Here is a 16,375-nt window from a genome sequence, read left to right as displayed (position 1 = left end):
TATCCCTAGTTGCACATTTAATTCACTTATAGTCTTAAACTGACTAAGAAATGAGGATAGGCCAAAGGCATTACAACAGCACACAACCTCCCACTTCAGTAAGCAGCACTGTACTTTCTAGCTTGGCAGATAGGGCCACCTCCCAAAGAGAGTTTCAAGCTGAGCAGGCTTGCAGGGGAGCAGGATGGCTGCAAGTGGGGATGACTTGGAAGGGAGGCATTGAGCACAGAGCGGCTCAGGTACCGAACATTACCTCGCAATTCTAAAAACTTTAAAGGCTTTAAAGAGCCTGTTTGAAGGTGAGCAGGAAGGGGGGAAATGGCTTGTCAGAGAGGCTTTTTTAGATCACTTGGCTCAGAGCTCCTAGTGGGGGATGCTGAAAGGATCAAGCCCTACATGAGAACATCTTGTAAACAGACAAATCTGTCTAAAGGAGAATTTTAATCCAGATCCTACTTTTAATTATGCTGATGTAAAACCAGAGCAACATGAACTGTGGATCAATTCTACACTACTGCCCGTAACAGAAGACTCTGGTTTGGAACCACCTAGACTCTTTAATGAAATGAGGTGTCAGAACACAATGCTAGACTCATGGCATCCTTCTCAGCAGGAACAGTGAGCAAATCTGGCCAACTTCAGTGAGTGCTGTTCACCAGAACTACTACTTTGATTAGTAGATAGCTTTTTTTATGCATTATATAAATAAATATATGAATTCTATATTTTTAGTTGGCCAAATTGTATTATCCAGGTTCTACCTCTATAAGAGAAACTAGAATGGCCAACAGAGACTACCTGTTTGGATGACAGGCAATCAGAAATCTCCTGTGTCAAGTACAGAAGCTGAGGAGCCATGGCCAAACACTTTGTGATTGCCAGAGACTCTATGAGTAACAAATCAACCAGTAGAAAGATTTTGCTTACCTGGGGTAACCTGGGGAGGTGGGCTGTAGGAGGAAAGTGGTAAAGTAGATGAAATCTTTCTTTGGCCATGAAGACAGGGAGGAATATTAGCTCTGAGGAAGGAGAACTGCCCCAGTTTGTCTCCCTAGTGTGTTAAATCTGGTGAGAAGTTACAGGGCATGAACCACTTTTGGTCGTCTAGCCAAGCTTCTCTGGAATTATGGACCGAATTTGTGTGGAGGGGTGAAATTTGAGCGAGCAACTTAACCCTTTTCAATCTTCTCACCATGACGCATGATAAAAAACAAACATCTTTTGTAGAAAGTGTTCTAAACTAACCAGCCTTCATCGGTTCACCACAAGCTTTAAAATGAGAGCTTTCCCAGAACCAGGATCACCAGGGGCAGAGTAATTATGACAAAAGGTTTTTTTTTCTTCCCTCCCTTCCCACACCAAGACTGCTCACCTGCATTCCCTGGCCTGACTCAGCTGGCACAGGAGCCAAGCCAGCTCTCTAGCTGGTGTAATGCCCTGGCACAGTCTCAATAGTCTTTGCTGTAATGCAGTGTATACATACAAACATAGCAAACTAAAATATGGCAAAATAAATAGAGGTGTCAGATTTACAGGTTCCCCATAGAGATTCCTTAAACTGTTTTTTAAAAAACATCATTTAACCCCCCAAACAAACAGACAAAACCCAAAACAACCAACCTAGAAACAAAACTGCATATATCATGTACATCATCTACTGTACAACAGATCTGTCCCCTCACAGAAACTCCTTACACAAGCTTCTCCCATGCAACCCAGCTCAAAATATGATCTTTCCTAAAGAAAAGGAATGATTTAGCCAGTGGGGCTGATCATTATGGAAACACCTACCCCACGGCCTCCCACCAGGATCCTTTGCAATTCCTCCTCCTTCCTCAGACATTGTGAACACATTACAGAAATGCTTCTGAAGGACATACAATTGATTCCCTAGTGAGGAAGTCTCTCAGCTTGGAACACTAGTTCTACCTCTGCTCTCATAGGGAACTAGTGCCTGGACAATGGTTGTGCTACAGAGCATGGAATGGTCTTGCTCCTTGAAGTCACTTTACCTTGTAGCATTTATAGAGCCACAACAGACTGACTTAGTTCAAAGCAAGTGGAAGGGGGAGGGAGTCTTCTTCAGTCTTTTCTGGGACCATCCTAATGCAACCTATGCAGCAACAGTGCAGAAACACAAAGATGAGTGAGCACTAGATCTCTAGAGACAAATTCTGAAGAGTTAGAAAGTAACTCTTCTAGGTATGAGGAACTTCATCATGAAGTCAATAATTACTATATTTCTGCAGGAAGCAGAACAAGCCCTCAATTATGCCTTTCTTTCTCACATCTCCTTTTCCACTTATTTCCAACAACAGAGTGACTTCTATTAAAATGCTGGTTCTAGGCACAGGTGCAAGGACAACACCATACCCTAGCTCTTCTCCAGTGGTGTTAGACATCAGACTGCTTCATAAACCTACAGAGGAATAAGATTTTCCTTTCTCCTTCAGCACCTGGCAACTCAACCACAACTGCTGAAGAAGAGAGTATTATATGCACTCACAGTACCCAAGAGATGAGAAACATGGACAAACTTGACTTGAGCAAGAATCTGATGCCAGGCCCTACAGCAGAGCAAATTTTTTCCTTATCTTCTGTGTGGGTAACCTCATCTCATACTGTAGATAATTTAATGGGCCGTTCTGCTTGTCATTACTTGTATAAAAACACTGCTTGCCTCAGGAGCCCAACTGAGCTTTTCCAGAACCTTCTTTCTGAACTTTCTCCATGAAGTAAAGAACCTGAGGGACTTTCCAGCACACTGAAGGAAGTTTTTTGGCCACCATTGCTGATTCAAAACAGGGGAAGCCTAGGGCGCTGGAATGCTGAGAAAATCAAGCTGCATTAAATCAGGGCATGACTCTGAGCTTTCTGTCCATCTCTTTAAGGATCCCATAGCTGATTTACAGGAGTTGCACAATCTCTCATTATTAATGTATGAGTTAAAGAGGTGGCAAAACTATAGCAGCTTTCTTTGACTGTCATTGTGGCAGAAGTGTTATTGTATATCATCATACGGGACCTCTTTAAATCAGGGCTGAACTGTGTACACAAAGGGACAGAGGATTTATCACCCTCTCTGCTTTTGCTACATTTGTGGCCTGGCAAAGTGACTTCAGTTTAAGAAAGCACAGCACAAACATGGTTTTACAAATACCAGGGCAGGGGAAATACTGTATTTCTATTCAAAGCGTTTTCCCTGAGGTGTTTCTTCTCTGGCAGTTGCCGTACTGACAGTCTGCCTTATCAACAAGTACCTGGGGAGCAAGGAGGCAGCTGTAGTTGCACATCATCTTGCATGAGGACTGACCTTGGCACTACATGTGAAGTTCTGTGTGAGTCCAAAACCCAGGTAGAACAAAGAGGGAGGGAAAAACCCTACAATGTTCCAATCCCTAAGAGCATAATCTTTGGAATTCAGGGATTATTAAAATCTAAACTCAACTGTATACCAATTTGGCACATATTACCACCTCTCATATGGCTTACATGGCATAGATTACATGGCATGCTTTAAAACAAGACAAACAAAAGGGCTGGGATATATAGCAAGTCTACTTCAGGGAGCAGCAAGGAGCTTGTTAATATAATTTACAAGAGAGATTTCTAAAAATCCATTTGTAATTTAAAATAAAAATGCTTTAAAAAGTGAGATTTTTTCTAAAACTTTTAAAAACTGTTATGAACTAGTATTTCTTCTACAAGGTGCTTGTGAACACTGCAATAGGCATTGCTGTTAATAAGTAATCCCAGAAGGGGAGTGGGATAGTAAGGAAGGAGAATGCACCCAGCTCTTGTAAGATACCAGCTCTTTACAATGCATATTATACAGAGGCGTGGCAGTCTGGAATATCCTAAATGGGAAAATTCTGGGGTGGGAGACTCAAAATTCAGTAAACAATGAAACATCAGAGTTTAACAAATCTGACTTTTTGCTTCTCTCCATAGTTGACATAATTATTTAATTCTCAGAGTGTTCAGAAAACCACCACAATTCGCTTCTCCAGTATTGTAGTGTGTAATACTGATCAGGCAGTGTGCATTGCAGAGGAAGTTCTATTCTGCAGACTCAGTGCAGAGCCTGAGGTTAAGTGACATGCAGAGAAAAACCAAACCAAATGATTAAACTAACTTCCCTCAGATTCCTTGACATTTTGTGCTGACTAATGCCACAATTTGTAAATGGTGGGTCTCTCTTCTCAAATGTTCTCTCTTTTCTTCCTGTCTAGAAGGAAGAATCCATCACCATTCTTTTTCTTCCTCTTTTCCTTCTCCAGGGAAGATAATAAAAAAAGACAAGTTTGAAAAAAAAAAAAAAGGTAAAAAAAATGTCCATGACAGCCCACTCAATCCAATCCCTTTCTTAGAACTATGAAGACACACAGAATTCAAGTTTCTTCTTGGGTTATTTGCTTTTCTACTTATATATTTAATTAATGTAATTTAACTACAAATTTATTTGTTTCTTCCGAATTAACCCAACTCTAAAGCCTGCTTAGTTCACACAATTCTGTGTCCTCCTCAAAAAACTCAGTTTTGATTATGGGGCTCTCCCTTGGTTCATCCCGAGTGATTTCTCCAAAACTAAAAAGTCAGCATGCTCCAAGGCTCTCCTTTGACACCATTCATATCTTACTGAATGATGTGATTCTCTCAGCAGGAGTAGGGTGTGTGCAGTGGAGGCCAAGCTGTTAGACAGAGAGACCAGTTCATGCCAGCAGCAATCACAGCTAGCATCAAGTGGAAAAGGAATCTCACTTCTGGCAGGCAGTGAATGTGTTTGCTGTTTGCTGCTCAAGAACTGTGGATTATACTAGGGAGCTCCCAATTTCCAATCTTTGACAAACAGATAAGAAATTTTCCACTGATTCTCTGCTAGCCTCCAGCAATGACAGCAGGTTCTACCGGTTATCTACTTGTAATCCCAACCTGGCAGTGGCTTAGTTTTCTAAAAGAAATTGAGTTTCTTTCCAAGAAGATGCATTTAATAGCTTTGAGACTCAACCACCAAGAAATTCCAGAAAACTTCTTCTAGCAAGACAGAATCCAAAAGACTTTTGCAAATTATTGTATGTTGATCCTGATTCTTGAATTTCCTTTTGTTACAGAAACTGAAGACTTCTTTCTAAGCTTTGTTTGCTTTGGACAGTGTAGGCCACACAAAAATACTATACAGGACATGAGCTTAAATGCATTTTTCAGGTGCTAAACAATAGCTTATAAAATCTAATTCTTGATGGGAACTGGAAACTTGAGAACCACATCCAACAAACCGCTGAAGACCAGTCCAGATGCTGAAGAATTGATAGCTGTTTACAGAGTTGGTCTGAAATTAGTCTTCCTTGTTATCAGCAAGATGGAGATCATGACTAGTTTTTATTTTGGCACACAGAAAATTATCTTGTTCCGGCCATGAGGCTGTCTACAAGGCCTGTGTACTTTCTGTCATCACCATGAAGCCTCTGATGACACAACAGACTCCCAGAAGCAAATCTACCAGCTCAGTGTGGCCCAGTCACAGGCCCTGCTTGATCCACAGAGGCACTTTTTGTAATGGTTCAAATTAGGAGCACAGAAGAGGGATGAGAGGAAAGCTGATCATGGAAAGGTAATGTCTCTAGCCAACAGACCAAATAAAGCCTTTGGGGCAGCTGTCAGCTAGGTGCCATCACACACATTCATCTTCCTTATTTTGCACTTTTTCATCATCTTCTTTTGGTTGATTATTTTTCTTCCTCTTGTAATTAATAATTTGGCTTTGTCACTACCCGCTCACGGCTTGTCTCTAAGCCTTGGTTCCCTGAACGCTTGCGGTTACGCTTGAGCTTGGATAAGTCTTTGTCAAAGACTTCACCTGACCTCAGTGCTGACACCAGGTCATCAAACTCCCCATTCTCTTCAGAGATGCTTCCAGCTTTTGCTTTTTTTTGTCGCCTCTCTTTTTCCCTCTGTTCTTTTAGCTGTGGAGAAGGACAGAATTTTAGGATTAGCTAACCAAGATGCCAGATCACCAGGTAGACTGTCAAGAAGCAGCTAAAATGCATCAGCACAGATTAGGGAAAAAATGAGCAGGAGCTTATCCACAAGGCCATCAACTGTGCTAAAACCAACAAGAGGCCATGCTGGGCTTCTCTTCTAACAGACGAGAAGAAAGCAGGAGGAATGAGGAGTGAGTAGCAGAGCACGTCTGCCTCACAAAGCACAATTGGTCTGCAGCAAGAGGACACATGGGATCTGTCCATGCTGCTGCTGTTGTGCATTAATTTTACAGCAGGGTAGTGCCAGCTCAGCTCTCTCTTTCCATTGCTCAGCTCCAGAATCAGTAGAACTGGCAAGGAAAGGTGGTAGCTATCAGGAAGCATGTTGCTCGCTCTGCAAATGCTAGTGCCACATTGCAGGAAGACTGTTTCCAAAGGTCTCCCTCATGGTGTATTAGGCCTATGAAACCATCCTACAGTGCTTTAACAGTGGGCCCTGAACTTTCCAGGCTGGCTGAGAGGAAACTTGAGCCTATATCCTGGCATTTTATCCTTGTGTCTAACAGTATGGCTGCTGGCATCCTGGTGCTTTACCTCTCACCTCTTCTGAAAGGCAAAACCCACTGCTTCTGGCTCAGCAAATATTTACATCAGCAACTCTTCGCAGCATAGCCTGGGGCCCTGGCAGCAGCCAGGGCTAAGGCACCAGCAGGGGGCAAGGGACTGCCGAATTCTCAGGCAGCACAGAGGCTGAAGTTAGAGGAGGAGGCTGGTTCACAGGAGCCCCATGGGACCCACGTGTCTGTCTCCTAGCAGCAAAACCCACAGAAAGGTTTCCTGCCATGTCAAGGCCAGACATGGTCCCAGTAATCAAGACATTAAGGCTGGTCAGAGAGAAATACTGCCGCTGTGTGGGCTGCAAGCAGGTGCCAGGGCATTTACTGTGTCATTGTGCACTGTTAGATGACAGGCACACAGCAGATGAATGGAGTCTGACTGGAAGCTGAGCAGCTTGGCAGGACTGAGGTAAATATGGCTTCTTTGCTTGCAGCCCAAAAGCAGGATAGTTTGGCATGGGGTGGTGGCAACCCCATCCTGCAAAGTGCCAGGGCAAAAATGCCTGGGCTAGATTTGGTATCTGAATCCAAAAGAGGGTAATTTGGGAGTAAAACAGTACATCCTAGAGAGCTGACAAGACAGCAGGGAAAATGTCATCATATGAGAACAGAATGATGCCAAAGAGAAGTATCAGGGAGAAGAACATAGAACAGTGACAGAATGTGAGCACTGGACTTTCTCTCAAGAGATGAAAAGGTAAGGTAAGGGAAGGAAACATCTTGTGCCCAGATCCTCACCATGGCCTCCATGCGTGCCCTGCGCTCCTCCTCTTCCTTTTTCTTCCTCATATTCTCCAGATCTTGCTTGGCCTCTGCAAATGACTGTAAGAAAGTGTCAAAGATGCCAAAAAATTCATCTGGCTGCATCTTGCCCTCCGTCTCTCCAAAATGCTTCAGTGCCTTGGCATACTGTCAAGGGAGCAGAAAACACAAGGCTTAATTAGGTAGGCAATTTGGTAAAGACAGCAAGGATCACTTAGGAGTAACCACACCATGTAATTCAATACCCTCTGAGCATTCATGTGGCTAGAAAAAGAGTAGAAGCTACTGCCAGCAACAGAAGTGCTTCTCCTTAAGGCAGGTGCCTCTATCCCTGAAGAGTCTGTTTTCCTGGATATCCTTTGGGCAACAGACAGCAATAGTACTGGAGAGCACTAACCATCCACTGATGCAAAAAATGATATTTAGTTCCTGAGGGCAATACAGTAATTTCAGAGAATGACACTGTGGCCACATCTCAGCTGCAGGACAGCCAGGGCAAGGAAGACAGTGAGCTAGCTGGGGAAACAAGTAGTTTTAGTCCATACTTTCCCTTTCAAATCCACTTTTAAAATGCCTGAAGGTAAAAGGTTTTTGCAATAAAGCTGCAGTCTGTCCTCTCAGAAACCTCCTCCTTCATGTCATCCATCTTTCTGGAGTTCTCTGAGTCAGGGTGTTGCCTGGGAGAGAGGAGACTATAGACAGACAAGGCATGAGAGAAGGACAAGGAAAGCAGCCAGAGCTCCTGGGCAGACTTAAAAGAGAGTGAATACATCACAAGTGGTTTTTATTGTAAAAGGCTGCAGGGCACATATGGAAGCAGCCAACTGGCAGGACTTCAGTCACAGGTCAGGCCTCATGGGGATATGATGAATTCACAGTAACCCCTGGCCCTTGGACATGAATCCTGCAGTAGTTGTACTCTCTCCTTTGCACTCTCACACTCCCAAGCATTGTTCACCAAAATGCACTCAAATGCAAGCACATATAGTCTGTCAACAGCATGTACACGTGTACACTAAGTGCTATGCAAGGACACACATTGATTTCCCAGCCACCCTCCCTCACACGCCTCTGTGCTGCACATTTAGGCTCAGGAACACACTCCTGAGAGTACTTGTGCCCTGATGCACAGCTTCCCTAGCATTCCCTGCTTGGACTTTAGCACAAAACCACAGAGCAGCAGACCGTCCTTACAAACCTCAACATTTACCAAACCCAGGCTATGGACTGTCTTCAAGCTTTCTCATGCATGTATTTAGCTCATAGTAATACAGCCCCAGTTTCCCCTTTCTTATGTGGGTGCTTTTGGAGAATGGAAAAGACAGTAAGAACAGTTCAGACTCTGATCCCAGCACAAAATGTGTTTGGAAGCAGGTCTTAAAAACCCTTCTGGCGCTGTACCAGGTAAAGCATAAACAATGTCTCCCACTCAACTGCAGGAGGAAGAAATCTCCAAGGAAAGCAACCTCTTTCTGGCACAGCCTGAGAGATTCAGCGTCTCCCCTCAACAGTCCTCTCCTGCTATCACTGCCAGGTCCACAAGGCAGTTTGAAGCAATAGATTCTCTTTTCTTTCTTTAAAAAGGGTTCTCAGCCAGAAACAATGAAACCCAAAGAATTTTGGAAAAAAAGTGTTGGAAAAATACAAGTTTACTTTGAGCTACCAAACATGGCAGGAGTTGAAGGAAACACTACACAGAAACAGCAACAGATTACTTCTTTGTTCAGCACCTTTTCTCTGAAGCCTCTGAAGACCTACACACAAGTATGCACACCTATACCCTCTCCCCACCCCTCTCTGTAACTTTTTCTGCATATAATATACACACAGGCTCTTTGAAAGTGCAGCGGTCTACCGTAATCCACACTGAACCAGCACCAGTGCTTTGTCAGAGACAATACAGGTTGTTAATATCACAGAGGGAGATAAAGCACCTCAATATGCTCTATTTTCTTGTCTTGCTTGCTCCAGTGTGACAATCAGCCAGGGAGGCAGGGAAATGCCAGCTAAAGACTTCAGCACAGAATTGCCACCACTGCTTGAACACACAGAGCACCTGAAGCTCATTGCTCACATTGGATGTGCTACCTGGAATCTCTTCCCACTTAATTTGTCATTAACTCCTGTGAAAATTGAAAGTAAAGCATAAATTAAGAGCAGTGACCAGAGCTGCCAGGTAGAAGGAAAGCTTGTCCAACTGCTGCAAAGCCTGAAGTCAGGGGCAGCCCACAGACTCTTGCACCTTGCAATGCACTGCCTCCACCCCATGTTCCTCCTGTGCTCAGCAAAGGTGAGTGAGGGGGCACACAAAAATGAGCTGGTTGAGTCCATGAATGTCCACAGGAGTTTCCTAGTCACTTAAGGAAGCTGGAGGTTGAAAAGGCAGGGGGTTCCTTGCCTTGGGCTCTTGGATCCTACATACATGGAAATCTCCTTTAGAGAGTGGTGTTGTCTGCAAATGTTCTGCACAAGGCCTTTCACCCAACTGCTAGCACCAGCTAGTTCCTGCCATACTGGCAAGAGGGGCTTTTGCCACTGCCTCCCCAGTGCCACTCCGAGGAGGAACAGTGTTGCTGGGCTGGAAAGACTCAGCAGCCTGGGAGCCTTTCAGACACATGAGTACAGAGTGTTGTGGGTTCTAAGCAGCAGCAAAAGGAAGCAGAGAACAGCCTGTCTTTGCTGCCCTGTAACACAGAGCTTAGGTGGTCACAATCACTTACTATAAAGCAGTGAAAGATGAAAAGCAAAAAAATCTGTGAGCTGGATGACCTAAAAAAACTATAAAAGGAAAAATCTGGAGTTCACTGAAATAAACATTCTCTTTCTTTTTCTATCCTCTCTGGAAAAAAAGCTGACTTAGCAGAGGAAGGCAAGTCAGGAGATCCAGCTTCTGCTGCCAGCTCTGCCCATGGTGTGGCTTGGGAACTCATACTTACTTTCTGAGTCTTGTGTTCTCCATTTGTTACAGAACAGAAAATGTCACCCCACTAATCTGATATAACAAATGGCAAATAGACAGTTGTTCATATCTGTAGGGCACTGCACTAATGTAATGCCCTACTGTAAAGAGAGATGTGCTGTCTTTTCACTGTTCAAACTACAACAGACCCCTCTGGCTTTATTACTTCTACTTCTCTGTAATTCTGGTTCTGCGACCACGTGTGCTTTTTTCCAAAGCACCGGTGCTGGGATGAGGGGCAGTGAGCTGCTGCAGACAGCTTCCACAATGCTGTTACAAAGCCCAGGCTTCTACCTGCCCACAGTGGCTAAAAACACACTGCCTGCCTCACTCAGGGCATTAAGAGGCAGAGTGGCACAGACCAAGCTGCTCTGTATCCCAGCCCTCTCTTCTGCTCACTGTCACGGGATTTGTGTCATTGTGGACAGATTGCTTGACTACTCCATGGACAGATTCCCTGCCAAACAACACTAGCTCTCACGCACAGTTGTGAAATCTGTAGCTAAGTCCTCATGCATGAAAAATGCTTCCCAGAATTTTGTGATGTTCTCTAATATTGTGGAACAAGGGGTGAAACTTGCTTACTCCTGAAGTCATTTGGGGACAGACGGCATGGGCAAAAGCAAATTGGAAAACTGTGTTTCAGCAGGTTTTCCACTGTAACACAGAATGGTATATATTTTTTCATTAAAAAATTCACTTCTGCACCATAAGGGCCCCCAAGCTCCATGACATAACAGGTCCACAAACTCAGTGCCAGTTCTGTTTCCTCTGCCAAACTTTCCATTGAATTTATCCTCTTGGCAAAGCAAATTGTTTATACAGTTGTTTATTTTAAAAGGCCATTTTAGCAAGGAGAGGGTAAGCAGGGCAGCAGCACACACCAACTTTGCTGTGCTTGCCTACAAAATGTTAAACAGTGGCAGAAGACCTCTGGAAATGGCAGGAATGGGGCTCTATGAGGAGGACAGAAAACAGCTATGACAAAAAATTCCTGCTGTCTGCTCTAGTGGGAGTAGCCAATACAAAACTAAATTATACCATGCAGCCATAGAACATGAACTGTATTCCCCAGACAAGTACTCTTGAGTGTGCTCTTATGAAGACACCAAATTAGCATTGAGGAAGGTCTTTTCTCTTTATGGGACAAATTCAGATAGTTAATGGAAAGAGACCTGCCAATTTCAGGCAGGGCTGGGTCCAGCTCTTCTTGTAATTAAATGCTCTTAAAGGATTCTGCCAGGAATTTAACAGTTACATTGAGTTACAGGTGCTTTAAACATTTCTCATGTGAAATGCCAACCTGCACTGCAGCATCTGAAGTTCTAAGTTATTGTACTACAGCTATGTGATTTATTTACCAAATGGCTGGTGGTGTCTTTTGTAGTATACCTCATCTTGACTTTCTCAGTCTCTGTCCTATACGTTCCTTATTTTTTTCTCCCAGTGGCTGACAGAAAACACTAGTCCCCAAAATGCACAACTGAAGTGCACAGCCTATAACTGGCACTTAGATTACAGTATTTATTTTGCTTCATAGCATTCTGCCATTAATGACTATTTTCTTAAATAGTTTTCACTCAGCAGGCTTTCACTGCCTTTCTGTTCTTCAAAACGGCTACTGTAGGTGCTAAGCTTATTAAATATAGGTGCAGATTCTGAACTCCTTTCTCCATCATGATAAATACCTTACTTGAGAGGAACTGTCATCAGAAAGACTGAGAATAGACTCTTTTCCTACACACTTGCCCAGGCAGTAGTCTCTACAGAGTCTCTAGAGAGGCTTAGGTTTGACATTTAGCACAGGAATGGCAATAACTGACCAAGCAGACTTTGTACTCCTAACAAGATCCAAAGTGTCTTAAAAACAGGTTTGTTATAAACCAAGCATAAAGCAGAACAGTTCTGAGGAAATCTAGTGATCTAAGTTCACTAACCTGTCAATATTTTAGTACATAGTAAAGCTTCATATAGGACAAATGTCACCTTTTTCAAATAGAAAAATAAAATTCATACCATAGGAGATTATTCTTCCTCTGCTTGGGCATTTTCATTGCTTCCCCACAGGAAACAGAGAAAAAAAATTTATGAATACAATTCAACCTCTTTCTTATGTAAAAAAAAAAATAAATCAATTTTTCATCTGTTCAAACACATAAAAATTGGTGAAGGTTTCCAGGGCAGAGTTTCACTTTCCTGCCCCTACCTTCCAGTTTATGGGAAATGGCAGAAAACATTATCTCTTGATCTAATCTACATACTCCCTTATAAAGTGGTATTGAAAGTGAGAAAAACACAAAAAGAACAAGGACCAGCTGTACTAGAAAGCATGCTTAGAGAGTTGGTCTAGGTTTTCAATCAGTTCTTAACCAAACCATCTGTTTACTGCATGAAGATAAGTACAGTTACAATACGTCCTCTGCAAACATGGATGCCTGCACCTGACAACCTGGTCCCTTAAATTTAAAATATCACTTCCTCTCCACGGCCACTGACTTTGAATGGTTCTGTTTGAGCAAAAAGGCCAAAAAGGTATTATGGATACTAAATATGAACAAAAGCAGGGAGCACAGTGCCATTGGAAAAACAGGCCACATAACTTTCTCAGACTCACCTGATAAAGCGGCCTGGGAAATCATAATGAGGAATTAAAACAATCCTCAGAGATAGAAGACAGCCTTGCAGGTGCTGTTTGTCAGTCTCTTGTTTTCTTGCAAGAGAAGGTCGAGGGGTGGTGTACACCACTGACCAATGATGGTAATGGTTAGTTTACTAACCAATAAGAGTTTTACCTTTCTGTACTTCCGCATATCGGTTTATAAAAGATCTGAGGTAATAAACCTAGCTCTCCTGTTCAACTCACAAGAGAGTCCGTGTTGCGCTTCTCGCCATTCCCAGTAGTGCGAGAAGGTACTGCATGCAATTGTGAAAAATAGTGTCTGCTGAGGTCAACATCATGCCCTGGTAATGCATTGTTTCCATAACTAAAGAAATAACTTTTGGTAATATTGAAAAAGTTTAAAAATATATTAAAAACTTCCCCAGTTTGAAAAGGTAAGTTATATTGTTTTAAATCCCAGCTGAGGAAACATGAATTTGATTAACTCGTGATAATCAATTAGCCACAACTATATTTAGGATATCCACCTCCAGCTGTTAAAACTAGGGCTTCATTATTATTAATAACTCTGTGAGTCAGACCAGTTCTTCCTAGGCTTATTTGGTTATGTTTCAAAGTCCTCCCTGCCCCACTACTTTTTTTGCTTAATTTGCTTTGCTTTGGGAAATCAAAAAAAGAACAGGATAATCAGATTTCTTGGTCCTTCTCTTCCTTTAATTGCCTAGTTTCATTATGTTTCTGTGGTAAGAAAAAAGTTTGTGATTCAACAAGCACAGAGAGCCCACTGAAGTTGGGAGATGCTATAAACTTTGCAAAGCACATCTGGTTCATTGAAAATTTCCAGCTTTCTTTTTCCTTTTTTTTCCCCGTTTTTTTTTAAGAAAGAAAAGAGGAACAAGGGGAAGAAGAGAGGGCCAAAATAATATGAAGCAAACACAAGAAATAGCTCAACACTGGTAAGGACAGACAGTTCCCTTACTGGAGTCTAAAAGCAGCTCTTTGCCAGTGGAAGAACCAAAGCCAGAGGTTGAGCAAAAGTTGGAATGGTGTGTGTTCAAACATAGCAAGGGCGTGTGAGGAGAAAGTAATGTTTCCTAAGCATGTTATAGTCATTAAAATAAAACATCTCTTTATGTTGACTGCTTTATGTTGGTCATGTCTAAAAAAGTGTGCAACACCTTCCAGACACAGTGGTCTGTTTGCAGGGATTTCTGGTTATTTTTAAAGCAAAAGAATGGCATTTTTCCTGCAAGTGTCTGATCAAGGATATTTCATTGCTATGCTGGACATGTACCACTTGCTGGTTTTTAACCCCCAACTGAACTTATAGAGGAAATGAACTGGGTTTTTGTCCTGGTGTGCCAAAAAGAAAGGAGCACCACCGTCTTTAACACCAAACCAAAAGTGTCTAAGCCATAGACAGAGGGAAATGTGTTCGTAACTATATTGAAGCTGAAAAATTTACCCAGTCATAATACAGAAGTCCCCAAACCAGAGAAAACCAAGTTTTTCTCAGTAAATTTAGTGGGGTCACAGAATGTAAAATATTTTTTGTGCTTAGAAAGCCAGTATGGTGTGAACATTATTATACTGGAAATAGTATTTTCTTCAGCAACATGACAAAAATGAAAAATGGAAGTGTTCAAGGCCAGGCTGGAGGGGGCTCTGAGCAACCCAGTCTAGTGGGAGGTTTCCCTGCCTATGGCTGGGGGAAGAAGATTGGAACTAGACTATTTTTAAGGTCCCTTCCAATCCAAACCATTCTATGATACTATGAAAAAATTAGTCGTGTTATTCTCCCCAGAATTTTTTACTGCCTCAGTGGTGTTAGACTGCCCAGCTTTGCCCTCTGAGTGTTGCAATAGCTACTGCCCCACTGGTGTTTGCCAGGGCAGTCCTTACTGACACAGGTGGCTCCTGTGTTTGCAGTTGCAAGTCACTATTACCAAGTTTATCTCCACAGTAAGAAAATGTTTTTGAATCACAAAATAACACTACTGCAGAGGAACTAGATGAATGAGGAGCTTTACTGTCAAGATCCTCAGTCTATATTTTCAAAATCTAAGGCCTACTCATCCAACAGCATAGCTTTCATTAGTAATGCAATAGGTCCTTTAACACTATAAGGACTGACACCAGAGTGGAAACAATTCAATCCAAAAGAAATAACACTTTGCTTCATGTAGCCAAGAACTTTTAACATGCCAACCAACAAGGACAGATTTGCCATTACATATAATTTACTTTAAAACTTGCTCTTCACTAAACATTTTCATATGCTTATGATGTTTTAATAAATACAAATTCTTCCTCTTTCAGCTGAGAGACAAGCAGGATTAGTGCTGGCCATGAGCGAAGAACAAGCACTCCTTAGGTGTACCAATCTGGTACTGGAGATGCAGACAGTGAAAGGACAAAACGATTGCTGTTGGAGTCTGAGATACAGAGTGTGTGCCCTTGTTTCTGATACTTAGTTTTAAGATCCAGAAAAACACTGAATTTCATATAACATGAAATTCATGAGCATGTTTTCATGGTGATACATGAGAACAACTGTTAAAGTTAGATAGAAAAAGCTAAAAGTGTGTGTAGATTAGAAAGTTTTTTTAAATCACTGGGTGAAAAAGTTTAGAGGAGACAAGATGGAAAATTTAGGGTGTTGTCTCTTGTCCCTTCTTTCTTCTTCATGTTCTTCTCCTAGAGGTTTTTGGGTAGTAGTAGTAAGTGATTGGACAGAGAATGCCGCAGTGCCTCACAGAGGTGATGGGTCATTGGGTCATTAAGAAAAATAATTTACGTGTCTATTGTTAATTGGGTAAAAATAGTGTGATAGACTGGCATTTAATAAAACAAAGAGAAACTCTTAAGGAAGTTAAAACCGCTGGAGGCTGATGGGAGTTTTTTCTCCTAGCCAACAGCTGGCCATTTCTAAGAATTGACAGCAGTTTTAACCATTGAAAAGAGATCAACCTGTGAACACCACCTTAAGACCTAAGCCTGGGAATTTCTTTGTCTCTTTGTTTCCTGGCTGTGAAAGGTAACAGAGCTCCAGCTGGCCTCCCGTTCCCCTGTCCATGCCATGTGGCCCAAGCAGGGGCTGGGCTGGGCCTGCCACGGCTCCTGGCCGGGAGATGGGGCCTGCGGGGCTTGCCCCAGGCTCTGGCCTGGCCAGGCTGGTCCCTGGCTCAGCTGCAGTTTTTTTTTGCCGTAACTGAATTCACCAGAGACTGCCGAGTAAAGAAAGAAAAAAGCTCTTGATCTGCGGTGAGCTGAGACAGGGACCACACTCTCCAGAGCAGCCATGAAGAATCTTCCATCGCAGACAGCTCCAGCCGCTGCTCCAGCAGAGATCACAGAACAATCTACAAAACCTGGGTAAGATTTTAACTATTTCATTACTCAGATGAGACTTGCAGATTAATCCTTTTTTTCCAGA

At 42.6% G+C, this 16,375-nt stretch overlaps 1 protein-coding gene across 3 annotated transcripts in view; it reads right to left on the bottom strand.

Moving 5' to 3' along the window:
* Positions 1–399: 399 nt before the first annotated feature.
* The window catches only part of DAAM2 (dishevelled associated activator of morphogenesis 2), a 216,431-nt gene continuing 200,455 nt past the window's right edge, over positions 400–16,375 (bottom strand). For all 3 annotated transcript variants that reach the window (XM_015620851.3, XM_015620853.3, XM_015620854.1), the window contains 2 exons: positions 7,337–7,507; positions 400–5,963 (listed from right to left, as the gene is read on the bottom strand). In XM_015620851.3, the coding sequence (XP_015476337.1) occupies positions 5,748–5,963; positions 7,337–7,507 (387 nt within the window). In that variant the 3' untranslated portion in view covers positions 400–5,747. The remainder of the gene's footprint in view (positions 5,964–7,336; positions 7,508–16,375) is intronic.

This window comes from Parus major, chromosome 3, assembly GCF_001522545.3.
Source record: "Parus major isolate Abel chromosome 3, Parus_major1.1, whole genome shotgun sequence".
In the NCBI taxonomy this organism is placed as follows: Eukaryota; Metazoa; Chordata; class Aves; order Passeriformes; family Paridae; genus Parus; species Parus major.
The sequence above is the reverse complement of the archived record's forward strand: the minus strand, read 5'-3'. Positions and strand labels throughout refer to the sequence as shown.